Here is a 27,461-nt window from a genome sequence, read left to right on the forward strand (position 1 = left end):
AGACCTAAAGCCCAGTCGCTTCTGCCAGCAGTGGACTCAGCAGCCTGTGTTACACTTCACACTCAACTACAATCTGAAATAATCCATGAAAAGACTCGAGAAGTGCAGGGGCTGTCCTCATCTGGTTATTGAGTTGTACAACTACAAAACTCACATTAGTGTACGTTTTTAGTCAGCGTTTAATGACATGCCAAAGTCAGCACTGCCACTGAGAATGCAGATAAGTCCTGTCTTCAGGTTGATTATTGTGGATGTGTGTTTAGAGAGTGACCTTTATGACCCTGGTCCCACTGATGCCATAAATAAACCTGATTTGGGTCTGGGTCGCTAATAATCCTGGAGCTTAGCTCTGTTTTCTGAAGAGGGAAGAAGCTTAAGTCAGCGTCAGTACACCTCAGTCCAATCTACTGATGTGCACTAAAACACAGCAGTGGACACGAGTGGACAGGGCCAATGAGCGCTCTTTTACTTGCCATCATGCTGAAACAACAATGTTCCAGCCAAATTAAAGTTTATATGTAGTACTAGGCTATCACAAAAATGGAAGGCCTAAAAATGTACATGGTTGCATTAATCTCTGAGTAAAAATGTCCAGCCAATAAAGGTTTTAATATGTAAAAAGTCACTTGAAAAAGAAATTAAACCCTCTTTCAATTTTACGACCAATAAAAAAAATTAAAAAAAGGGAAGACATCACCTTAGAGAGGCAATTGTTGCATCACATGAATCTGGGATGGATTCAAAGGTCAGTCTGGAAAAAACACTACAGTGAGAAAGATTATTCACAAATCTTCCCAAGAAGAGGTGGTCCTGCTAACATTAGGCTGTGCGGTTATCAGAGAATGTGCAAATGCAACAAGAACTACACCTCAATATGTTTACTGGCCAGGAAAAAGAAAAGACTGAAGTCAAAGAATGTTCAGTTTTGATGACAATTCCTGTCAGTCCTTAAACCTCTAATATGTAGCATTATGTTAAAAGCTCAGAGAAAATGACTTAGCCAGATAATGACTTCATCTAAATTCACTCCTTTTATGCAAAAAAAAGTATGGGTTTTCTTACAGGTTTTGTTATACTAACTGAAATAACTATTTCTTACAGGGATAAACTAATGAGACTAATGGCCAGAAAATTCAAACTAAATTCAGCCCTATAAATTGAGCTTTTTCTTTTTTTGTGGCTATTATTATATACATTCTTTTCTTTTTGTGCAACTGTCTACATATATGTTAATGATTACTGTAGTATCATACTTTGGTAAACCTTTTTCAGTGACATTTATGTGTATTTTTAAAGTTCGTGTGTGCATGCAAACCTCTTAATGTCTGATATTTTAAATAATACACAAAAAATCCTATGTTTCTTTTCATTTTAAAGTGTTTATTATATATTGCAATCAACACCTCTTCAATTTTGTCTTATTTTTTAAATAAGATTTTTTATATAATTATAATTAAATCATCATATGTGTTTTTAATTTACTTGAATTTTTTAATTATATAAAACTTATTCTTATTATTATAAAATGAATAATAAAAAGGTAAATACAAATATTTGAAAAGTATGAAAAAGGACCACAATTAGAGAAAAGTAAAATAAAAAATAAAGTGAAAGCAAAGGACAAGAGTGGTGTGAAAATATGAAATAAATAGGCAATAAAGTTCGACCCAGTACAAGCCGACTCGGTTTGCCTGCTAGTTCACAGCACCACCCCACCTGTCTCTGTTGCAGTCAGAGAAAACATTTGGGGCTTTATTGCTTAGTGACAGGTATGCTGAGCAGATAAGGGCTGGCATTCATAGACGGGGCTGAACCTTGCTCCCTGTGACAGTTTCACGGTCACAGGTGGAGTCCAGGTGCTCGCCTGCTGTGTCAGGAAATGAAGTTTTGATCCACGGCACACACCTCTGCGGGAGCTCTAAGAGTGTAAGTTGATTGAATCGAAGATATATATATTTATATGTATATATATATATATATATATATATATATATATATATATATATATATATATATATATATATATATATATATATATATATATATATATATATATATATATATATATCAATATATATATATCATATATACATATGTATGTATACACATTAAATTTGATTTTCAAATGAGGAATACCTTTGAGTTAACATCACTGAATTGTAATGAAGGGCTTGAAAACTGGACAGTGAAGGTGTAACTCCATTGAGTATTATTTTCATTTTGAACAATCATATTGGTCTTTTTGGGCACCATATTTTTATCTAAAACCTTTTTGTTCCCTTCATGAATCCCACTGTTAATTCATTTATTGGTTTTCAGTTTTGTCATGTATCTTTAATCTTGGGCACAACCGTTGAGCATATTTAATTTTCTTTTTTTTTTTTCAAAATATTTTTTAATGGTTGAACAAATGCTGAAGTTATTTCTCTTTCATTTTTCAGATTAACTATTTCAAGCATGACTTTCTCATGGAAATTACGCCTTGCTCTTTTCTACCTCTGTTCATTACTCTGTAAAGGTTAGTTGTTATCTATTCATTCATTTTGTGGCTTGTGAGTATTTTAAATTGTAAATGTTTGCCTTGTGCATCAAAAGCTCAAGAAAAATAGGTGAAGCAAAATCTGGAAGAGAACATATCCATAACACCGTTTGCTTCCACCTGCTCTGCCTCACTATGGTGGACTTAAAAACTGCAGTAAAGTGTTTACCATTTTGTAACATTGCCTTACCTTCTCATCATTCGTCCTGACAATGATAATACCAAATCATGGGGTCATCATTGTAGCTGCATTTCTGGCCCGCAGGCCCGTCTAGTAACCATACCTCCCTCATCCTTATGCGAAAGCAGGATGTGCTTCTCCATTGTCTCGTTGGAAAATGCATGAATTTCCCTGAAGACCTATTATATTGAAGAAACATGCTATTCTAAATTCTCAGTGTATTTTTCTATATTTTATGTACCGGTATTCATTTGTGCTGCCATCACAAATCATCAAACAACCTTTGCCAATGGCACTGAGACAACCCCATACCTTCCCAGAGCCTGGGTTTTGAGCTTGTTCTTAAAAGATCGAATGGTCCTTTTTTATGTCCGGAATATACAATCCCATTATCTCCCAAAAAACAAAACAAAACAAAATCAATCAGAATCATGTTTATCCATCTGGTGTAATGCCTACTTGCACAGCAAAGTGAGACATCTGTGAATCTAGCTCTGTAACATAATATTTACTAAGGTTTCTCTAAGCAGTTCTCATTCATGTTGTGCATATCACACTGATATTGATAAAAGACAGTTCTTGATGCGGCGGCGTCAAGGCTTCAGAGCATGCTTGCTCTCTAGACTTGAATCACGCAACTGGACTTGCTTTTGTTTTGTTCTTGAAGACATTTCACCTTCCATCCATAGGGCATCTTGAGTTTCAATATCCTGGTGGGGAGTTTTGAGTTTTATAAACTGTTAGAGTTGTTGGCCTGTTCCCCATCTTCAGCTGTCTTGTGGTGTTGTTGTTGTTAAACCCCATAATATATGTTCACACAACCAGCCATTGAATGGTTAAATGAGAGGCAACAGGTGAGGCACAAGCAGACTGTCATGGACATCAGTCGCTCTCAATGAACTCTGAACAGTTGTGCTTATTCTTGACACTTGTGATGGCTGAGAAGGAAAAATGCTAAATATTATGAGAACACTTCACCAACTCAGCGTTAATACTGAAAATGTAATGGATCACCCCAGACTTAAGTTGTATTTGAGTTTCAGTCTTGTTAAAAGCCAACGGCATAAAACCAATGCCTTTGTAAGATGAAAGCACCTTGAGCAAACACAAATATGTCTCAATGTGAAACGTCAATGGAGCAGCAGGCCTCTCTATTGTGCTGTTTAGATTGATTTCATCCAGCAACCCTATGTGTGTATTTATACACATATGGCATAAGTGTGTGCTCAATTACTCATTATGATGTCTCACTATTTCACAACTCATTTGATTATAATTATCCAATCATGCATGTATATCCCCAATATATCAATATATATTGGGGATATACCAATATATCCTGAGTCAAAACAACAACCCTAAGTTAGAGCAGGAGATTCACTGTTTGAATATAATCATATTAGTAATGTATATATTCTCTTTTCTATCCAGCGGTGACAGAGGAGCTCCAGCTGGAACCGTTGAACTCAACGGTGCTGGAAGGCTCAAATGTTCAGTTCAACGCCAGCGTACAGGGACCCTGGAAGATCATGACCTGGACTGTGGGAGGCTTTCTGATTCTCACTGTCAATGCTGGTGGTCCTATATCCTCGTCATCAGAGCAGTATAATGCCACATTCTGTTCCAGCGGTGTCATAGACTGTGTGGAGTTTACTATCTATAACGTCACCCGTACAGAGGCTGGACCAGTCACCTGCGCCGTGCAGGGAAGCATCTCACCAAAGACAGCGCAGCTTTATGTACAAGGTTGGTTTCCCTCAATCAGTATTTTGTTCATTCTGTTCATGATTTTAGTCATTTTATAGAGGAAAACAAGAGAACACTTTCTGTTAGAGTGTGAACATTACAACGACATTAGATCTAAGTTTTTTCCTAAAATTAAACAACAAGTCCAGGATTTTGATTCCCTTCCAGATCAGGACAAAATCCAACATTTAATTGGAGAAAAAAAGGAAAGTTCTTTAGAAGCCGCTAAATACATCAGCGCATGTCATAGATGGAGAGAAACACAACCAGACAACTCAGTCTCCTCATCCTTAGTCTCCCTGCCTATTAATGTAAAATAGTTCTCTATATATGTGTAATGTATATGTATGTGTATATATGTATATATATATGTATCTGTGTGTGTGTGTGTATGTATATATATATATATTATATGCAGGTGTTAGGTATTTGGTGTTGGGTATTTGTTGTAATTGTATTGGTGTTTCGTATGTTGATTGTCTCGTGATTTATTGTATGTATGCTTTCGGCAACAATGATCATCATCATTCATGCCAATAAAGCCAATTTGAATTTGAATTTTAGAGGCAGTATTACAGGAATGTACTCTAGAGGACAGCAGTGAGCTGCTCGCAGCTTGTGATATATTGTGATAACTTCTGAAGATTAATGGCAGCCGCTGAAAATTAAGGTTCAAAGGTTTAAACCCAGAGAAGTTTTGGACAAAAATGAGAGCAAATTATCCAGGTGTCAGTACAGGCTTACCTATTATCTTCTTTGTACACGATAAAGAGACTAAGTTCATTTCACTCAGACAATGGCACATCCACTCTAAAGAGTGTTTAGATCATGAAGCCCTTGCTCGTTTTGATAAATCATATCCACACTGATACAAAACTCAATGTTCTTCCATCTTTCTTTTGTCAGAAAGCGGTACAGTGGTCATCATGGGAGGGAATGTAACTGTTGAACAGGACCAGCAGGTAGAGCTCCAGTGTGTAGCAACTGGCTGGCATCCCATACCTACTGTCAGTTGGAGCCGAGACGGAGCAGCCGTGAACAGCAGCCTGTACAACACCACCAGCATGGCTGATGGAGATTACTTCAACTCCACCAGTATCCTGAGGTTTCAGGCGGTCAGCAACACGATGGTCGACTGCATGGCCACTGTCCCAACACTAAATTCACCACAATCCAGCTCTGTCTTCGTGACTGTAGGTAAGAAAATTTCACTGAACCTTTTATTACCGTAAGTATATCTGGGACACAATCTCTTCTCGGCCTTTTCTCCCTCTTTTTCTTAGTTTAAGAACACACTGTAGGCTACAGAAAGTGGCCATAGGTTTCATGAAATCTCCAATTGAAAACTGCAGTTTTCGGACATGATTTTCTGCAGATGGGGTGCACCTCACTTGAGATATCAAAGGAGAAAAAGCCAACAGGCTAAAAACTTTATACATTTATGTACAAAAGTTAGCGCCTTTCTTGTAGCCCGTGTTTTTTTTAGTGGAAACATTTTTTTTTCTTCACCATGTCATTATTTATTTAACAAAAAATGAATGCCTGTTAATCAGAAAGTATTATTGTCTTTGCTCACTCTTGACTGACTTCGAGGCATGTGTTACACAACATCCATACTCAAGGGAAATGTACCAGGAACTGCCAATAAAGCATAGATTAACTTCACATAATCATTTAAATAATCAGAAGAATAATCAAGTTAAAAATGTAACACACATCATAACATGAACTTGAATGAACACAGCGGAATACTTGATATTGTTGTTGAAATGATTAATGACGACTGTTATGAGGAAGTGCTCCCTCCAGTGAGAGGGGATAGAGTAGTTTACTCTGACTGTACATGGTATTCTGTACTGTTGGAACGCAGCCCCTTTAATCAACTTGGTATCTTTTATCAACAGATTTAGCACCCTAAGGATGAATATGTCTAGTACTACCAACTACGGTGTCCTTTACAGTAACTCGTCTCTGCCTCTACTCTGGTTGAGGCTGCAGCCAACCTGTTGGCTGCTGGCACATACGCAGTGTTGTCTTTCCCCTGGATTAGGAGGCTGTGAACTGCATTAGAGAAAATTTTGCCATTTCTTTATTTGGTGATCATTATAGATGTAAGTACAGGCATAACTGCACTTCAAAGGCTCTCCTTCACACAGAGAGGTAGAGAGTGGTTTTGTGAGAGACTCAGTACGTTTATGCACTAACAGAAAGTCGAATTTTTGCATTAATCTGACCGACATCGAATTTCTAAAAGCCACGTATACACCTTAGCCAGGCTGGAGTCGAACCGAAGTGAAACTCCAGCTGGAGTGGGAATAATAACAGTCACGGCATCACATCAACAGAGTCACAGACAAAAAAAGAGGCAGACTTAGCAACATGATCAGGCTGCTGCATCATCAGCGCCCATATTTTTGCATGTTGTTGTCCTCCTTAGTGCCTACTAATTGTACCAGAAGAATGCCAACACGAAAGTGTGTGTGACGCCACCTAGCGTGGCGGAGTCAAACCCACCTCACTCAATAATTTGTTGGTTTTATTGTGCATGTATTCTTGGATTTCTCTGAAACTCCAGTTTAATCCTTAGCTAGATTGTTGCCAATAGCTTGATTTAGATGTTCATGTAACTGCACTGAATGTCTTGGTTATAGAAACAGGGTTTTATCTCACACTCAATGGGCTGCTGGGATGCAGTTTTAGATTGTCCACCATCTGACATCAGGGACAGTAAAACATGTTAACGGGTGTAGCTTCAATGGAAACTTGGCTGCATTAATAAACAGCGTATTACAGAGAGAAGGACAGAAACAAATAAATGTAACAAACAAATCTTGAATTAAACAGAATCCAAATACTATAGAATGATGTTAGTAATATACTTATTAGTATATCGGCATATGATGAAATCTCACTATAGTTAATGACTTTTTTCTGAAGAATTTTGCCTGATTGCTTTGGAAATAATAAGTGTCTCTTGAGAGAAGATGGCACTTTATGAATGAGATTCCTAGGGAGCCAGTTCCTGCCAGCAGTCAGATCTATCCCAGTTAAAATACTTTTTCACTGATTCCACGTTTCAGAGCCAGTGTCTATATTCATCCTTTATATTCTGTCGAAGTGACAGATGCCACTTTCCTGTTTTACTGTTGCTACTGGACATAAATTCAATAAAAAAGAATTTGACAGACTTTTCTCATTTGGTCAGTAAAGAATTACAGTATGTCTGAACGTACTTGTCAAAGCCTTTTGTGACCCAGAAGGAGCTGCAGAGAAAATCTAATGAATAAATACATTTTATTAAATAATAGATTTCTGAAGAAAAGACCCTGATCCTGTTCAGATTGAGGTGGGTCACATGTCAGCACATGTTTTCCAGATGGATAGAACTGTTCTCGTTAGCTGAATAGAAACGTTGTTCAGCTCAAAACATCTGACAAAATACGTTGCTCCGAATGTGACAACGTACAAAATGACCAGTCCTCTTTAGAGTGGATGTGCCAGGGCTTAGACCTGTAAGGCCCTTGCTCGTTTTTGGCCCTTTTCCACCAGTACCTACTCAGCGCGCCTCTACTCACCACGCCTCCGTCTTGCGCTTTTCCACTACGGGCCGAGGCGGGTGGAGCCGTGCCAAGCAGATACTTTTTCTGTAAGCATTCTGCTGAGGTTCTAAGCGTGCTGAGCCGGCCCTGGATCTGACGTCATCACTCTCCACGCCACTGATTGGTCGGGGGGCGGGGCCGTCAGACGTTTGAATCAGGAAGCGGGAGTCAGTGCGAGAGCGACTCGAGGCTCGCGGCGATTTTATTATACAGCGCAAACGTCTGTTTGGTGATCCAACTCTGAGGTGCAGATGTTCATAAACCTGGTGGCTAACGAGAGAATTAAAAAAGGGATGTAGACGGGCGATAAGCAACGATCAGATCCACCAGGAGCTCTGTTTTACTCTCAGCCGCTCGCGGCTCCAGCTGATTTTCTCATCAGCGCCGACACAAACAAAGGGGTTGCGCAATTGAGTACTTCACAGCAGCTTCACCCCAACCCACCCACTTCTCACCACTTCTCACCTGGCTGTGGAAAAAAAAACGAGGACAAAGTGGGTAGAGGCGGGACGAGCCGTCCCGAGCCGGGACGCGCTGAGTAGGTACTAGTGGAAAAGCGCCATTAGATTCATTGGAGCAACTGTAAACTCTATAACAAACTTAGAACTTAAGGCTGAAATATGGTTCTGCATCAAAACGACGCCGTGCCTATGGCGTGTGGTTTTCGTCCATGCAGACCACACGCCGTCACCTGCGCCGTCACTGACGTGCACCTCCCGAAAATTGTAACTACGCGTCGAGGCGACGCAGACCACACGCAGACAGAGAGGGCTGTGATTGGTTCGCTTGGAAGCAACGCATTTCCGGTTTCCGGTTTGAAGCAGTAGTGAACTTTCTTTTCTTCGTTTATATGTGATTTTTTTTGTTTTTGTCTTTTGCACAATAGTTGTCCTTATCTCTTTGATTCACTGTGACCGGAAAAAGTCAGATAAACCATTCAGAAAAAGATCGCTAACGGCCGCGGGGGGTACTGCACCGCGACGAAATGGAGTGACGGAGAAGTCCGAAGGGTTCACGACGGCGTCACTGCTGCGGCGTGTGCTCTGCGTCGGTGTGACGCAGAACCTTAATTCAGCCTTTACAGTCTTAAGGCCCTTTCACACAGCCAGTTCGAGGCGGGAACGTTGCGCCTTTAAGCCGCCTCGCTGTTCTGTGTGAAAGTCACGGAGGCGGAATGGGGGGGCCAAGTGGCCCCACCAATAAGCCGGCAGCGGAGGTAGTCACAGAGCCGTCACAGAGACGAAACGGGGTCTGTGTGAATGACACAGCCGGCATGCCGCTGACATGACGGTCGGACTGACGCTGTCGTCACGCCTCTGATTGCGGAACGCCGGCATGCTGTGTGAATTTACAGACGGGAGCGGCGTTATGCCGGCGTTGTATGGTTCTGTGTGAACCAACAAAGGCGGCGTATTGGCAGGACTTCTTTACACCAATATTGCGGAATCTCTGTGTGAAAGGGGCTATAATGTCACCTGGTTTGTGAACTATGGTGTTGAGGCCTAGAGGCAGGCCAGTGTCACTCTCGAAGCCTGGTTTACTGGAACTAGAAGTGATCATGTTAGGGCCGGGACACAACAGCCAGACAGGCAGGAAAGTAGTCAGACTAAAAGTCGGCTCCCGTCTCCCAGAGTTGGTCAAAAAAATACTCCCGAACACACCAACTTGACGCCAACTGGGGTCTACGTTCAGCATGAGACATAATACATCCCCATAACTGCAGATAAGACTAATATGTGAGGTTACCCCAAAAAGAAAAAGGAAAGAAGAACAACTGTAAATGACGGATCGCTCTAGTCTCGAGTTCTGAGCAGAGCCCACTGTCTTCGGTCAGTGTTTTAATTTCTGATACAGTCAAGAAGGATCAAAAATTCGATGCTAATAATTAAAATATAATGCAATCAAAAACGATCCAAATCCAAACTGATGCGATGATAGAGCGTTATTTAGTGTCTGTGCCATCGCTGTTTATATAATATGTTTAACATTGTCATTTCTGGTTTACTCTGATTCGCTAGTCAAGAGCTAGCACTCCACCAATCAGATTGGTCATAGAGGCCGACGGCTAGTGGCCGATTCTACATGTCGAATCCGTCAAACTGAATGCTGACTCTGACGCCAATGCCGACGGACGACTCGTCCGACTGCCCGACGGCGTTTGACGGCCGATAATCGGGTTTTAGCGCATCAGGGAGCAACTAAACAAGTTGCATCCTTTATTAGAATTTAGCTTGCGTTAGAGTCCTCACTGACCTGTTTTTAGATTTTAAATGTTTAAAAATACAATTTATTTATGGTATATATGGTATATTTACATGTCAAAAATAGTCAGCTCTTATTTCCATCATTTACACTTTGAAAACAACTGAAAAGAAAAAAAAGCCCCGGCAAAAGGATAAGGAAGAAGCCTTCAGGAGTGGGGACAAAGACAGATTCAAAGAGGCAAAGTTTAGCAAGGCGGTGAAAGAGGCTAAACGACTATACTCTGAGAAGCTCCAACACCAGTTCTCAGCCAATGACTGCGTCTGTCTGGAAAAGGCTCAGGCAGATCACCAACGAGCAAGCCACCCACTCCATGAACGACCAACCCTTAGCCAACGACCTGAACGAGTTCAACTCTCGCCTCGATAAACAAAGGGACAGTCCTGTAACCATCCCCCACAACACTTCTCAACATGCTCCAGCTTCAGTGTACCACCTCTCTCATCTCAGCAGGGCCCTGAGCACCTCTACCAATACCCACCTTAGGCCCTGTTTACACATAGCCGGGTATTTACAAAAACGGATATTTCCCCCTCTACGTTTTGAAAAATTCCATCGTTTACACGAGATCGTTTTCAAAATCTCTTCGTTTACACGAATCCGCATGAATATGCTGTTAACGTCATGCCAGCCAATCAGAACCCTGGAAAAAACATCAACAAATGACACGTGTAACTTCCAGTTAAGGCTGATTTATGGTTCCGCGTTACACCAACGCAGAGCCTACGGCGTAGGGTACGCAGCGACGCACACTGTACGGCGCGCATCGCTGCGTACCCTACGCCGTAGGCTCTGCGTCGATTTAACGTGGGACCATAATTCAGGCTTTACTTCCAAGACGGAACGAGAGTCTTTCGTTTGGAGTGACAGAGAAGTGGAGTAACTTTTAAAGCAGCACAACGTAACTTTCAGTTTTTCTGAGTTTGGCGGCATCTTTTGGACAAAAGCGGTATTGTTTTACCAGAAAGAACACTACGTTTCCCATGAGCACCAGCGCGTACTGCCGGAAAGATCATGTCCCGTCGCTGCATTTGTTTTGATGAGAGGAGACGGGATGCTTTTCTGTTTCACCAAGTGAACAGACAGAACGCAAAAAAAAAGATGTTAAACTGCTGGAAAGGAACTGGAATTTACCGGGATACCTTAAACAAGGAAGCCAGGGAGCGGTATATGGAGAAAATAATGATTATTAATTATTATTAATTATAATAATAATGAATCCCTACTGAAGAGCCATGTGTTTCAATAAATTTGTATAATAGTACAACATACAGTACATGTTTTGTATCCCTCTTACTTCTCTTTTCTTTTTTTTGACCGCTATATTATTCTGAAGAGGCTCCGAGGCGTGAACAATATTTTTGTTTTCCTCGTGAGATTATTTTTTTCCTCTGCAGCTACAAATAAGAGTTAATATTTTTTCCTCAACAAACTAGTTTTATCTGAAGATTGGGGTTAATTGCACCGCAGAGAGCTGGCCAGCAACTGCGTTTAGCTGGAGAAGTGGGGAATAAAACCCGTGTTTTGATCCGACCCGTCTGTGTGAGTGATTGTGGTTTAAGGCTGTTTATGGTTCTGCGTTAAATCGACGCAGAGCCTACGGCGTAGGGTACGTGGCGACACGCACCGTACGTTGCGCGTCGCCACGTACCCTACGCCGTAGGTCTGCGTCGATTTAACGCAGAACCATAATTCAGGCTTTACTGTGTGGAAGCCGGTGTTTGGTCGTTACAGCCGCGATCCAAAGCGAGCCGACGACTCTTTCACTCTTTTACTTTGTTATATCAGATACTTGGCCTGCGTGGTTCTGCCTCCGAGCAGGAAACCGTTGAAAAGTTAAACCATTAGGATCTTTTCCCCACGTCTGTTGTGTGGAGCTGCTGCAGCCACAACGCAGCAACAGGTTCTGCGGAGCTCTGAGCTCCAAGCCCCGCCCATTTTCGTCTCAACTGCGAATCGGGAAGGAGGGGGAAGTGACGTATGCCGTAAAGCAGTCAAAGCCGTAACGATTTGTAGTTTTTTAGTGTGGCAGGGTTCCTACCATGCTCCTCAAAGTTACATAGTGCCAGTGAAGGCGATACAGACCCCTCAGACCATGACAGAGGTTTCATTAAACCTGTTGGAAGTTGATGTACCATCACAATGACTCTGGAAATATGATATTAAGGTGGAAAAGTTACGTAGTGTCGCTTTAAGTGTGACTTTAGAATATAAAACAGGTAAAATACAAGAAAATATTGACGGTGGCCAAACTAATTGTAAACACAGGTCGCACAAATGATGCTGGTGACGTTTCTGTTGCATAATGTGACGTTCTGAAGCCTAAATCTCCGTTTTCCTCTGTTTAGACGCAAACGTGAAAACAGAGTTTTTGAAAATGACTTTGGCCGGAGTTTTCAGAAATTATCGTTTTAGGTGACTTTGAGCTCCGTTTTCGTGTAAACGAACGGCCAAAACGCATGAAAACGCCTCCGTTTTTGCTCTGTGTAAACAGGGCCTTAAAGGCCCACCTCTCCTCCCCTCCAACCACCTCATTGACGACTCTTTTATTCATGAGAGAGACGTCAACAAACTCTTCAGGAGACAGAACGCCCGAAAAGCTGCTGGATCTGTCCACCTGAAGCACTGCACTGATCAGCTGTCTCCAGTTCATATGGCCCTTTTCCACTAGTACCTACTCAGCTCGCTTCTACCCGCCACGCCCCCGTCTTGCGCTTTTCCACTACGGGCTGAGGCGGGTGGAGCTGTGCCAAGCAGATACTTTTTCTGTAACCATTCTGCGAAGGTTCTAACCGGGCTGAGTCGGCACTATATCTGACGTCACCACCCTCCACGCCACTGATTGGTCGGGGGGCGGGGCCGTCAGATGTTTGAATCAGGAAGCGGGAGTCAACGAGAGAATGACTCGCGGCGATTTTATTATACAGCGCAAACGTCTGTTTGGTGATCCAACTCTGAGGTGCAGATGTTCATAAACCTGGTGGCTGACGAGAGAATTAAAAAAGGGATGTAGACGGGCGATAAGGAACGATCAGATCCACCAGGAGCTCTGTTTTACTCTCAGCCGCTCGCGGCTCCAGCTGATTTCTCATCAGCGCCGACACGAACAAAGGGGTTGCGATCGAGTACGTCACAGCAGCTTCACCCCAACCCGCCCACTTCTCACCTGGGTGTGGAAAAACAAACGAGGACAAAACGGGTGGAGTCGGGATGAGGCGTGACGAGCCGAGTCGGGCTGAGTAAGTACTAGTGGAAAAGCGTCAATAGACATTTTTAACACCTCGCTGGAGACATGCCATGTGCCAGACTGCTTAAAGACCTCCATTATCATTCCTGTTCCTAAGAAGCCAAGGTCCACAGGACTTCAGACCCGTCGACCTGACCTCTATGGCTATGAAGTCCTTTGAGCGCATTGTGCTTTCACACCTGAAAGAGATCACTATCCCCCTCCTGGACCCCCTGCAGTTTCCCTACAGAGTCAACAGGTCTGCAGTCAACCTATATCCTATCCTCCAACACCTGAACTCTGCAGGTATCTACGCCAGGATCCTGTTTATGGATTTCAGCTCTGCTTTTAACACAATTTTCGGGTGGATAGGGTGAGCGTTTCATCTGTTCGTAATAGTAATTAAGTAATGGAAGTCAACAGGAACAATGGAGGTCAAAGCAAGATCTGGAAGACCAAGAAAAATACCAGCTCGCACGATTGTGAGAAAAGCTAGTGAGAACCCATGTTTGGCTATACGATCCCTCCAGGAGGATCTGGCAGACACTTGAGTTGTAGTCCTGTAGACCAATGAGTTTAAAACATAACTTTTTGGCTGGAATGAGAAAGGTATGTTTGGAGAAAAAAGGGAGCAGAATTTCACGGAAATAACATCTGTTCAACTGTTAAGCATTGAGGTGGATTGATCATGCTTCGGGGCTGAATTGCAGCCGGTGGCACAGGGAACATTTCACGGGCAGAAAGAAGAATGGATTCAATTCAATTCCAGCAAATTCTTGACCCTAACTTGATGCCATATTTGAAAAAGCTGAAGTTAAGGAGAAGATGGCTTCTACAAATGGATGATGATCCTAAACACACCTCAAAATCCATGATGGATTACATCATGAGGTGCAGGCTGAAGGTTTTGCCATGGCCATCACAATCTCCTGACCTCAACATAGTTGCAAATCTTTGGATAGACCTTAAAAGAGGAGTGCGTGACAGACAGCCCAGAATTCTCACAGAACTGGAAGACAAAGATACCTCAAACTTGAATTGAAAGACTCTTGGCTGGCTACGAAAATTGTTAACAAGCTGTGATACTTGCCAAAAGTGAGCTACAAGGGGCTTTATTTTCTGTTATTTTTAGAGTGTAAACGGTGGAAATAAAACCCCTCTCTTTTTTTCCTTACATGTTATGGAAATGTCTCATCTGTAATTTGTCACCTATCTGAGATTTTTTTTCAGCTTCCCTTGGGTTCATTCTTCACATTTATACAAATTTTGACCCGGGGAACCCAAACTTCCAATCTGCACTGTAACTATATAGCCAAGTGTAATGTCCCAAGGTGGTGGTAATTGGCTCGATAGGGACATTAACATGTGTATACCCAAAAATGAAAGAAATGGAATACTGACAAATGGGTAAAGTGAACAGAAAAGACTTGTTTATTTACTAAAAGCCACTGAAAATCCAACAACACAAAAGGTTAAGGGAAGGGACTGGTGGTGCCAAATAAAGAGTACAATCAAAACAATGCTATTCTAATAGTCAACAAAATCTAACCTACCTAGCCAAAATAAAACTTCCTACTCTACCTAAAAAAAGAAGTTACAACATGTGGCACTCACCTCTACGGAGCCCCTAAAGGGACACAGATTTTATTTATTTTTTTATAGTGAGTTTTAAGCGCGCGCGTGAAGCCTTTACGCGCGCGCGTAAAACCTTTAAGTGAGCACGTAAAGTTGTTTACGTGAGCACGTAAAACGTTTATGCACTCACTAAAAAGTTTCACGCGCTCTCGCAAAACTTATAAGTGAGCGCCTAAAAGTTGTTCTACGTGAGCGCGTAAAAACAAGTAAATGGGAGTATTGCTGGAACAGGAGACCATCAAGTTGCGCCCTGCTCGGTTTATGAATGGAAATGACATTACAGGATTTAGCCGAGCTATATTTTAACCTGGGACTCCATTATAAGGACATTACCACTTTGCTTGCAAGTAAACAACTTTACGTGCTCACTTAAAGGTTTTACTCGCACGCTTAAAACTCATTACTAAAAAAAAAAAAATCTGTGTCCCTTTAGGGCAGGGGTCACCAATCCTGGTCCTCGAGGGCCGGTGTCCCTGCAGGTTTTAGATGTTTCCCTGCTTCATTGCACCATGATACAAGTGACGGTGTCATTAACAGAATTGTGTAGCCCTGGATGACAAGCTGATGACGATGATTAATTAGAATCAGGTGTGTTAAAGCAGAGAAACATCTAAAACATGCAAGACAACGGCCCTCGAGGACCAGGATTGGTGACCCCTGCTTTAGGGGCTCTGTACACCTCTAACCTGGTGTACATAACAAAAAATACCTATGTGATGCAGTGTACAGGGTACCACCATCTTACCCTGTCCCTTCCCCGTAAGGAACTGACTGAGAAAGTTTGCAAACTGAAAATGCACTACTGGGGAAGGTTAACTGAGGACCCAAACTAAGAACTGAGAAACAAAGTACTGAGACTGTTGGCTGGAGCACAGGAGGATTGCAGCTGGGACACAGGTGCTTTATATATGGTGACGAACTGATTTGATTGGTGGGACCGCTGAGTGGTGGCCCAACCGGTGGAGAGGGGTGGAAGGGAGTGGAGGGAATGGGCTGGACCTGTGAGTATGAGACAGAGTGGAGGGAGAGAGAGAGAGGAGCAGGAGCAAAGAGGAGAAAACACCAAACTGCCCCCCCATACTAGTACACGTAACACCAAGCTTTGGATCATATTTTTTCTGAAGATGAGGCAGAGAAGACAGAGCAGCAAAATGAGATGCATGAGCAGATTTCTAAAGAGGAGGACAATACAGAGTATCAACCAGGGGACGCAGCGGCATCTGAGTCTGATATCCAACTCTTGCTGGAGCCTACAAGTTGAAAGTGGAAACATCTGTTGGCACTGAGTACCTTCTGGGTTACATGGCAGCTACTGCAAATGTCTTCAAAATTACCCTTTTGATAGTTCTGATGACCATTCATCATCAAAAGGTCCACTATCCTAGTAGATTAACAATTTATTAAAAAAAAAAAAAAAAATGTATTCCGATTTTTTTCCCATTTTATCACCCAGTGCTCCTATCTAAGTCAGTCCTGGGCATTGCTCCCCTCTACCAACCCCAGGAGCCCTACACTGAGCTCAAGTCTCCTCATTACTTGAGGAGACTTTCTTTTCACCTGACAGGGTGGGGCTTCTCTGGCCGGACGTAGTGTGTGGAAGGATCACGTTATTCTGTCTAGATCCTCCTCACCCCATCTGGCGCCCCGGCTGGCTGGAGGGGGCATGTATAGCCCAGGACTGCTGCATGTCATTATGTACCCAAGGTAGGTACCCAAGGCAACATGGGGAGAACATTCGCCAACCCCACCCAGGGTGTGGGTACTGAAGTCATGAGGGAACTTAACATGCCACTTAGCACCCACAGCGTCCCCGGCGAGAATTGAACCCAGGACCTTCTAGCTGTGAGGCGGCTAGAAGTACCAGCTGCGCCACCGTGCCCCTCTATTTAATCAATTTCATCTGCTGGGAGGTAGTTACTAGTCACATCAAAATGCCCCTCCCAGAAATGAATAGCTAGTAGGCCAGGCAAATATGGCACCACAATAAAATAAAATGAATATATATTAAACATTAAAATAAATCAAAACCAGTGATGCATGTAATCTACAGGAAAAGCTGTATCCCTGAAAAAAAAATCAAGAACAATATAATGTGTGACCACGCCTTTTTCTTACTGCTATTCTTCCACTGTTTTCCATGTATTCACACAGAAGGGTACCAGAGCAGAGCTATTCTGCCGAATATGTCAATACTGTGGTTTACAGAGTTGACAGCTGTTTTCAAAGAAAAGGACTAAAGCTGGCAAAATTGTATTTTTGCTGCTACATTGGAACACAAAAGGGTGGCTGCTTCAGGTAAGGGTTTATAAAGAATGGAGCAGGACAAATGTCATCAGACAAATACAAAGGAAAGAGCTGCTGATCTTTGATCAGTCTCTGTAATTGTAGTCCTATCAAAACATGGAACCAAACTGATAGCAGGAGACTTAGTTTCAGGTTTTTAGAACTGTTTAGTGTGATATGAGCGTGGGATACAGTAAGCTTGGGAGCAGGAGGACATCAACACTGGAGCAACACAAAAAAGAAGATGCAGTGTTGACCCTGAGTGATGTTTGGATTTGGTGTTAACCCTTGAAGATAAAATTAGTTTTATCATTTAAACACCCTAAAAAAAAGCATAAATCTGACTGGTTTAAAGTTGGTCAAAATACTGTATAAGTGCTGTTTCTTCTGCAAGGACCCTGTGGCAGGGTGCAGGTGCAGCCACTCAGGTGATTGGACACAGGTGTGTCCAATCAACTTCTCCACCCTGCCTGCCTTCATAAGAAGTGGCTGCACAGCAGCAAGAGGGCTGGGGACTGGAGCTGAAAACACGTGTGTTGGTGTGTTTGGAAATAAAGGTGTTGGTGCACAAAACCCTGTGTCCTCTCTGTCCTGTTGGTCAGGCCCCGTAGCACTCGCCGTGCTACAGACCCTTTTTGGCAAAGAGAATCCCCAGAAAAGTAATTTATCGGTGTAGTCGGCCAGGAAACTGATCGGTCCTGAAGTACCAGCAAATATGTTTGAAAATCTATTATTTTTTTGTGTGAATATATTAAAGTACGAAAAAGTATTGCATGTTATGTATATTTTAAGCCTTACTTTCAGTTCTACAATATAAAAAGGAATACTGCGAAACAAGGAATTGACTGTTGTTTAATCAAGTTGTTTAATAGTAATCCAAAGAGGTTGGAAAAACGGTAAATGAAAGTGTATAAAAAGAAAAATGCTTTGTTAGATCTGAAACCATGTTTTTAGTTTGAAAAAAATAAAAAATAAAGTATTTGGCAGCAATGCATTGTGGGTAATTGAGACATGCAGGTTTTGGCAAGGATTTAGAGACAAACAGGGAAAAAGATGGTACATCTGTCTTTTTTCTTTTGAACTATCTTTTATTAGTCGCTTTGCTTTAAGAGTTCATGACTAAATTGGTAAGATAATCTTTAAATCAAAAGCTTAATTTTTTTTTTTTTTATTTACAGTCATTTACTTTACTGCCTGATCTGAAATGACTGATTTATTTAATTCCTCAGTTAAGCATTTATTTCCACATGTAAGTAGATATCTGAGAAATGAATGTGAAGGTAGAAGTAGAGCGTCATAACTGAGATGCCAAGTATAACTAGGGTAAGCGAGCAGCTGTAAAATCCGGCTATAACTCTATATAAATAAAAGGGAAAAAAGGCCATTCATCATATGGTGTGTAGCAATTCAATTAACAGCAATAAGCCTGAGTGTGGGGTTTCAACTCCAGTAAGCTGTGCACAGAGAGGATCCCATGCTTAGTGCAGATACATGAAGAAGTCACATTTCTAAGAGGACATAAAGGATTTCAATGTACAGGGAAAAGAGGAATATTTAAGTAATATGTTTTATGTTTTCATTGGATGGTTGCATAACAGTCTGGATGGACAGATCTACTGTACTTTGCCATTCCCAAAAGAGTTGGAATGGGGTTTCATATGGAGAGAGACACAGAATTCAGTGATTTGCAAAACATTTCAGAATTTATTCAAAATGTCAGTTAAAAAAAAGATTAAGAAATAAATAAATAAAGAAAGAAATGTCTGAGATCGTGCAGCAGCATGTTTGGATACTGAAAAACAAGCTTCCAAGGGAGGCCGAGTCGTTATCGTCTGCACTGCATGGGTCACTTAGTGGAAAAGTACAATAAATGCAATGCATTGAACACAGACTTTGGGGTAACACAGCATTACCGAGACAACATCCTTCACAGGGAACCTTTTGTTGATCCCAGCACATTATTGCAAATTTAAGATGAGATGGATATTGACTCTGTCTTTCCTAATATGACAACAAGGACATTCCTTTTAACTTTACTCAAAATGAAGATTTAGATGCACAAGATACCATACAAAGTGGACAAATGTCTCAACCAGAGTGAAGACTGAATGTGAGGAAGTGGGTGGGTCATTGCATTTTAATGAAAAAGCCATGTCATGTGGACATCAACTTAATGGCAAATTTATGTCTCATGAAAACTTAAAAAGGCATTCTAATCCCAGGAGAGGACAAGTTAGGGAGTCGTTTATATGAAATATGAAAATAAATAAAATGAACCAATGTATTCAAAATGATACAATAAAAAAATATTATTTATGAGTGCTAAAGATTAAATGTGTGGTGTTTTTAATTTTGGTATAGACTTAGCACTTCAAAATGCCAAACAACTTCAAAAATTGTCTTGAATTGACTTGTTCTTGAGCAATTTTGACACATAAATTCCCCCAGGAATCTATGGACTGAAGGACAAACTTGGAAGTGAATCACAAGGTCAACTCCGGTTTTAAGTTGTGTAGCTTCTGTTACTATACGAGCAAATGCTGTGGCTTTATTAGATGTCAGAGGAGATGGTGTATTATTTGAATTTAAAAATCTATATTACATAAGAGACAGAGTTTTTACTTCTTTCATTATCTTCAGTGTGCTTTGGTTTGTATAGTATATTTCACAACTTGAAAGTGAATAGAATGGTCCGTCTTCCTTCTTTGAGTGTATTAATATTATCACGCCACTAATGAGCTCTTTCCTCCTGCAACAGTTCCCAACTGGACGGTGCTGATCGCTGTGGTTGCGTCCTTTGGAAGCTGTGCTCTGCTGGTTTTGCTCATTCTTGGAATCCACTTCTGCTACAAACGCAAGAAAGCAAGTGGTAAGGCGATCCTAACTTAACTTAAACCTTTATGGGTGAAAACCAAACAAACACACACAAAGAGGCACACATCCACACACCTGGGACTCTGTTATCATTGTTTCATCACAGCAAACTAAAACCTGATTTGTTTTCTTCATAACCTTTTCTAGAGATCTACCAAGATGAGATGAGGTAGGAAACCACTTCTTTTTCACTTCTTTTTCACAGTTAAATGCCTCCTCATATAGAAAAATAACTAGTTGTACTTTATATTTGTTTTAAGTGACGTCAACGCAGCTGGAAAGAGACGGGGACAAGTAAATCCATCATATGTGACGGAGGGTCAGACAAGTGAGACAAATACAAACTAACATGTTTTTTTTTCTTTTCAAATGTTTATCCATGCGGTATTATGAAATGAACCCCAATCTGCCGGAGACAATATCAAAACTCCTTCTTTGTGACTAGAGTCTTTGTTGCCTAAAACTTGTACTGTATTTATAACCATGACTGGATTTACTTTTGTTGCGGATTTGGAGCCACCGTGCGGTTCAGTGCTTGGTCCAGTTGGTGATTCTGCTCTCTGTCCGTAGGTGAACATCCCAGTGACAGCGGCTTTTTCCAGACAAATGGCTCCAGTGGTTTGGAGGTTGGTCTTTTCATGACCTTCAGTCGTACTCAGATGCTGCAGTTTTTTGTGTTTTTTTTCCGATCACATGCTCAGCTAATGTAACAATGCCATTGTTTTCAGTGGTTAGCCAGTATTTGTTTTGGAGCATCTGGAGCATCTGTAGGGTTCATCGTGAAATACAGCTGTTAATATGCTTTTTAAAAATGCTTAGAAATATTTAAATAATGACTTTGCTGATACTCCATACAAAATATTTGGAAATGTTTATGAAAGAGCACACACCTGCAAATCAAAGTAGTTAATTCAAATGCATAACAAATGAAAAATGTTGTTTTGCTTTTAATATTCAGATGCCTGATGGTGTATACAGTACTCAGTTGGGAAATGGCTCCAGGAATGCCTACAATACTGCAAGCGAAGAAGCACAATTCCACAAACACAGACACCTCACCTTCGTGTAAGGACGGACAGAGGACTGAGACGTCTACAAATGTTTCCCAGCAGAACGGACTGAAGTTGCACAGCAACTTAAACATTTTCTGCTGGTTTCTAAAAAGCTGGGAAGACAGATGTGTCTGCCCTGAGAGCAATCAAGGATCTACGGTCACGATGAGGTTGCTGAGGCTGAGAACGCCATACAGGATTTATAACTATGTGAAATATGATGAAAATATGTTTAGGTTTTGAAACAACCGTGGGCTATTACTGAAATGTATATTTCTATGGAGACATAATTTAATTTATATTAAATATTCAAGTGATGTGCTTTCCTGCATCTTATTTTGTGGTCTTATATAAGTGTCTACACTACAGACATTAAAATCCCACTAAAGCAGAAACAAATATGCGTTCTGAGTTTGTCACATCACAGACAAATACAACCAAACTTAAATCATATATAAAATTAGGTTTCATAATCATAAAACAATCTGCACGGTTCGCGTTTGTGAGATGGTGGGAAGTGAAAGATCTCACATCAGAACAAATGAACCTCATTTACTGAGCAAACAGTGCTGCTGGTCTCTTTTTAACCACTTTACACACTGCAGACGAGCTGTTGACCACAGAAAGTAAAGGAGGGATTGTCTGAGAAGACGGTCTAGACCAGCATGTTAAAGGTAGACGACCATCTCCAACCAGCTTAATGTTCCTGTGACGACAGTTTCAAAGAGCTGAGAACAACTTCCAAAGAGATTCAAGGGGACCTCCAAGGACCGAAGACTCCACTTTTGACAGTAACAACGACATATTGACAAGGCACGTTTCTGGGGGAGTGTGCTTTGCACCGATGAGACAAAAGCAGTGTTTTAGCAAAGCTGAACCCATTGAGAGGACTTAACATCGAGATCTATCTATCTAGCGGCTCTTTTGTCATAATGCAGTGGCAGATGCAAACGTATCCTGGGCGATTTCAAGAACTAGGAGATGGCAGCCCTCACTGTGCAGCAAACAGGTGCCAGCATGGTGGCTGCCTCCTACCCAGGTGAGTCAATGTTAAACCAGAAACCCAACGTTAACCACCAGCAGCACACGTCTATGCTGTCCCAATGAAACACATACAAAACATCAGCTTTCGCTCAGATGCTCCGATTCATGATCTTTGTCTGTTTCCTGAACAAGTTCCTGTTATTGAAAAGGTCCACCAGTCTAATAAGAGCAAAATAATTATCTGCTGATAAAAAAAATGACAGAACAAATACATTTAAAGAGACAGTTTTAGCTGCATGTGGCCTAAGAGAGCAAAAAACCTTTGGTGAATCATTGCTCATAAAATGAAAAGTTACAGATTTGTTACTCGCTCTTGAGAGCAACCTATAAATGTACACTTTTAGTTTCTTATTTCTGTAGTACTTTGGCAATTAGTCTAAATAGTGTGAGGGATAAATACGTAAATAACACTGAGGGGAGGCTGATGCTGATACAATAATACCAGATGAAACATATTTACCTTCTCACAGTGTCCAGTTCAGCAAACGTATCTACTCTAATATCTATAGATACGTCTTTGTCTGGACCAACGACGAGAGTGAAGAGCACAAACATGATGATGTTTTGCTACTTGAAAGGGGGAGAGGATCATCACTCTGCAGTAAGAACCCTTCAAGTCTGGGAAACCTAAGACTAAATCCGATTACCTGCTTTGTTTATGTTACTGGAAATCCCATTAGTGTCAGTGATGTTCTCTTCAATTGAGCGTCTTTTACATAAAATAAAGGCCTAAATATGAGACTGTAGTGTTGCTTTGTGTTATTTTAGTTGATGGGCTGTAGGGATCTTTTGTAACAAGATGATTAGATTTGTGTATCTATGTCGTTTGTATAATTTTGCAACATTTGATCTGATGAGCAAAAAAAAAAGTGCTTACTCAGTTCCTCATACATGAACATAAATACATAAGCAGCAGACAGGCAGCGACTAAGAAAGAAAATTAACAGAACCAATGGAATGAATGAATAGAGCAATGGCATTGACTATTGATGAGGAATAAAAGTGTGGCTTGTTAAATCATGCTGGCTCTCAGCGTGCTTCTCTAAGCAGCTTCGCCGTTACGTAAGGAGTGTCTAGCAAATGAATCTTTCGAGGCAGACTTCAATCATCAGATTAAATGTGCGTGGAGCTGGGATGGCAAACATGCCTCCTGCTGGCACGAGCTTAGTGCTGAAGAGCGTAATCACCATTTCAGAGTTGCATGTCGACTTGATATGATTACATTGCTATTGAGCAGCATCATCTTTTTTGGGGTAATGTTTGTTACCCAAATGTTTGTCTTAGGGAGGACGAGCTGCATCCCAACAACAGTCAATCGCCACCTTTGTTTCGTAGTCCTGGCTCCAACTGAAGGTGGAGAAAGAGTTTATTATTCACTTAGTATTGATTAAGAACTGTGCTGCTCAGAGAGGACAATGCTAATCTGTTAATATTGTGTTTGTTTGTCTCTCCCTCAACAATATTTAATTTTCCTAAGTAAAACCCAGCAGTGAAACTATGCCAAATTGTTTTATTTGCAGTGCATATGCTGCTGGTTTAGACATGATCTCGGTTTCTTCCAAAAGCTGTTTATTTTGAGAAGCAGTAGCTACCTAAAAATAGCAGGTCTTGTGGTAGCAATTGTTTAGCTATAAATACATCTGCAGCATTATACATGACTAACAGGCTGAGAGTGAGAGGAAGAGATGGGTGAACTTATCCAGCATTTAGTAATGGATAACCCAGCAACATGGCCTGCAAATCAGAGAACGGGTGATTGTGCACGTTGTCAGATTGTCAATATGTCTTCAGGATGTGGAAGCAGAGCAGGTCTATACTTTTGAAAGCCTTTCCTGCTTTCATGATTCTGTCCATCGTTTGTATTGGCCACCTTCCACTTCAGTCTTCATACGTCATATTGGTAACAATATCCATACATTCCTATCAAACCTTTGACTGGTTTCACCATTTCTCACAAAAAGTTAAATAACTTAACATAACTGGCAATAACTTTCTTTGTGTGCTCCTTACTGAATAAATTGTAAAAATCATCACTTGAAAACTACATGAGGTGTCAACCAAAGCGATTGCTTTCTAGCTGCTGAGTTGGCTCTTCAATCCTGCCTCTGGATTACGGTATGTATAAAAAAAAACGTAATTTCATGTAAACCAAGCGTTTAATTACATTGATACGTTCACACGTATTTTATGTGATAGAAAGCCTATTGTAGGTTAAACAAGCAACACCATTGCTGAGCATTTCTCCTCTCCACAACGCCAGTCACTCAGAAACACACAAAATGTAGACTTTCAAGAGCCGGTCATTTTAACTTGTAACAACATGTGTGTCAGAGGTGGTGATCATGAACAAGTTCATCTAAAACAAACTATAAGCTGTTAAATAATGAAGTCAAGCTGAAGACACATTTCCAACTATTGACACAACACTGCAGAGAGCAACTAGCTGCTCTTCTCCTCCCTCTACTCTCCATTTTCATCTTCAGAACCACTTTATGGTTCATACAGATAGGGATGAATTACTTTAATATAAAAACTTCTTGAAGTAATTTCACAGCCTTTAAACAAAGGTGCTTGGTCAGCAGTGGAAATAGAAAGTACACATTTGTTAATTTGTAGATCCATGCATATTTAATAAAACTATATTTGTATGAAATCGGTGGAGCAAGAACCCGTCTGGGGCTTTGCACTGCACTGGACTATTTTGTAGTTCTACATTTTTGTCAAAATTGGTACTATTTGGGGTATAGCAAGTGGTTTTGAAAACATTCATAGGTTTTCAGTAACTCTGTGAGGTCATTTCAGACCAGTATTGTGTCTGTGTTTGGATTTACTCTAGTTGTGTTTCACAGCTGCAAAGATGTTTCAAGAACTGCATGTTATTTTGTCTAAAACCAACCTGCTCTGTTCTGGTGAAACTGCTGTACTGGAGATTCTCTGGGTAACTACTGCATTGAAACCTGTGATTTAGGTTTTGACTCTTTTGCGTGGAAAAGATAATTTCCAAAAAATTATTAAGTCGAGCCATGTTGCTAAGTCTTTATTTTGGTGTGTTTTATATCATTTCAGTCTCACACAGATATTGCAGTCACCAAGTACTTAAAATGTCATTATGCAGAGGTATTAGATTTATTAGATAGACTTTTTTTTACACAAACTTCAAATGCTTGGTTTGTCCAATGTAGAATAACAGCTGAAACCAATAAAATAGGTTTATTTTATATACATTTAATGTAGTGATTTTGGGTGTATGTGATGGTTTTAGCTGTCTATACTTTTGTTTCTTTTTTTCTAATCAAAGTTTTTATTCAGTTCAATACAATTCAATATACTTTATTGTCCCACTTGGGGAAATTTGTCTTGGACTCAACAGCTGAGCCACAATATACCTTGACGCCTACAGTGACAAAACAATACATCACCAGGCACACAATTTCAGCAATAATTACAAACACACACATACACTAATTGAAACATGCTAAAAATCACCATAATAAAACATGATATAGAAAATAAATAAATTAATTAAATTATTGCATGTCCTTTGGCCTCATGGAGCATTTCTCAGGAGTTTGATGGAGGTTGGCACAAATGAGTACTTAAAGTGATTCAATTTGCACTTGGGAACCCTGTATCGTCTCCCAGAGGGCAGGAGCTCATTTTCTGAGTAAAGGATGTGGGAAGGCTGAGCTACCATCCTCCGGGCCTGCCTGACAACTGTTTGTTCATAGTTGAACTGCAAGGAATGATGGTCCCTTTTCCCCATCACCTTCATGGCTGTATGCAGCAAACGGGCCAGTTTTATTTTGGAAACACACACAAAGTCATAGAAACTGAAACAACCAATATTCAACCTTGGTTGGTACTGAATTGAATAGAATAGAATAGAATACTTTATTGTCAATATACATGGGTACAGTGAGATTGAAAGCAGCATCACCTCTCCAGTGCAAGACAGTGCAAACAATAAGAAATATAAGAATATAAGAAATATAAATAATATTAAAATATAAAAAAAGATTAAAGTGCATTTGAATAGTGAAATCAAGACCTGAGATCCTATCTACAGATAATAACATATAGTTACACATGTGGTGGAATATTGCACAGATAGTCCGGGAAAAAGTATTGCATGGTAAAAACAGTAATTGCACATGAAGGCATTCACATTTTGTTCAGGGCGGTTATGGCTTTAGGGAAAAAGCTGTTTTTTAGTCTGTTAGTTGTGCTTGACAAACCTGTCCAGGGTGTATCCCTGCCTCTCGCCTGTAATGAGCTGGGATAGGCTCCAGCAGACCCCTGTGACCATGCTAAGGATAAAGCGGGTATAGAAAATGGATGGATGGAGTACCTAATTATAGACTATTAGTCAATCAGAATAACAACCTGTAGAAAATGAAACCTTGTAAAACTTACCTCCATGTAGTCTTGCAGAAAGATCCTTGAGGTCCACAGGTCCACAGAAGTTGAAGTTAGGAACCTATGGTATTCACACGTTTCCATCAATTCATTAATCTCATCCTATGAAGTTTAACTGGTGTATCATAATATCAGCGTGCATTTTTCTAATTGCATCTCTCACAAGCCAGCCATCTCTTCGACGCCTCCTCCTCTATGTTTGAGTTAAAGTCTTAAGTGATTACTGTTACCATACACGCTATCCACCAGGATTTTATTATATTTATAGCGCCACAAAGTACTGAATCAGCACACACGGGCGGCAGTCACTTATGCTGCTGCAGTGGGTGAGTTCAAAATCGTTTGTATTGAAAAAGTGGAAGCCATTCAAATTGCGGCATGGTCATTAAGCTTTATTGCAAAGTTCAGCATATCTTCCTCAATCAGTCCATTCCTGGCTCTTTCATTCTTTGCGGTCAGTGGTGCAGTGGTCCCTTGATATGTCGGTATACTCTTAGTTCACGCCCTTTGTAAGCAGCCCATGCAGCAAAGCATTAACACCTGATTTCTAAACAGTGACATTTTTTTAGTTTCCCCGAAAATGGGCCAGTAGCATTTGCACTTT

General features: G+C 40.8%; 1 protein-coding gene across 1 annotated transcript; it reads left to right on the forward strand.

The window, feature by feature from the left end:
• The first annotated feature begins 1,836 nt into the window (after positions 1 to 1,836).
• Positions 1,837 to 21,760, forward strand: igsf5a (immunoglobulin superfamily, member 5a). Its single transcript, XM_061739084.1, has 9 exons — positions 1,837 to 1,926; positions 2,442 to 2,518; positions 4,152 to 4,466; positions 5,373 to 5,663; positions 20,230 to 20,340; positions 20,493 to 20,514; positions 20,606 to 20,673; positions 20,916 to 20,971; positions 21,304 to 21,760. The coding sequence occupies exons 2-9, from the start codon at positions 2,458 to 2,460 to the stop codon at positions 21,412 to 21,414; spliced, it is 1,035 nt and encodes a 344-aa protein (XP_061595068.1). The 5' UTR covers positions 1,837 to 1,926; positions 2,442 to 2,457; the 3' UTR covers positions 21,415 to 21,760.
• Positions 21,761 to 27,461: the final 5,701 nt, after the last annotated feature.

The sequence above is a fragment of the Cololabis saira genome, chromosome 14, assembly GCF_033807715.1.
Source record: "Cololabis saira isolate AMF1-May2022 chromosome 14, fColSai1.1, whole genome shotgun sequence".
Lineage (NCBI taxonomy): Eukaryota > Metazoa > Chordata > Actinopteri > Beloniformes > Belonidae > Cololabis > Cololabis saira.

Excerpts from the sequence above, each read along its gene's own strand:
- igsf5a (XM_061739084.1), top strand. The coding sequence starts at position 2,458 with ATGACTTTCTCATGGAAATTACGCCTTGCTCTTTTCTACCTCTGTTCA. Across the intron at positions 5,664-20,229 it reads CTCTGTCTTCGTGACTGTAG|TTCCCAACTGGACGGTGCTG; the intron begins GTAAGAAAATTT and ends CTCCTGCAACAG. Across the intron at positions 20,515-20,605 it reads ATCTACCAAGATGAGATGAG|TGACGTCAACGCAGCTGGAA; the intron begins GTAGGAAACCAC and ends ATTTGTTTTAAG.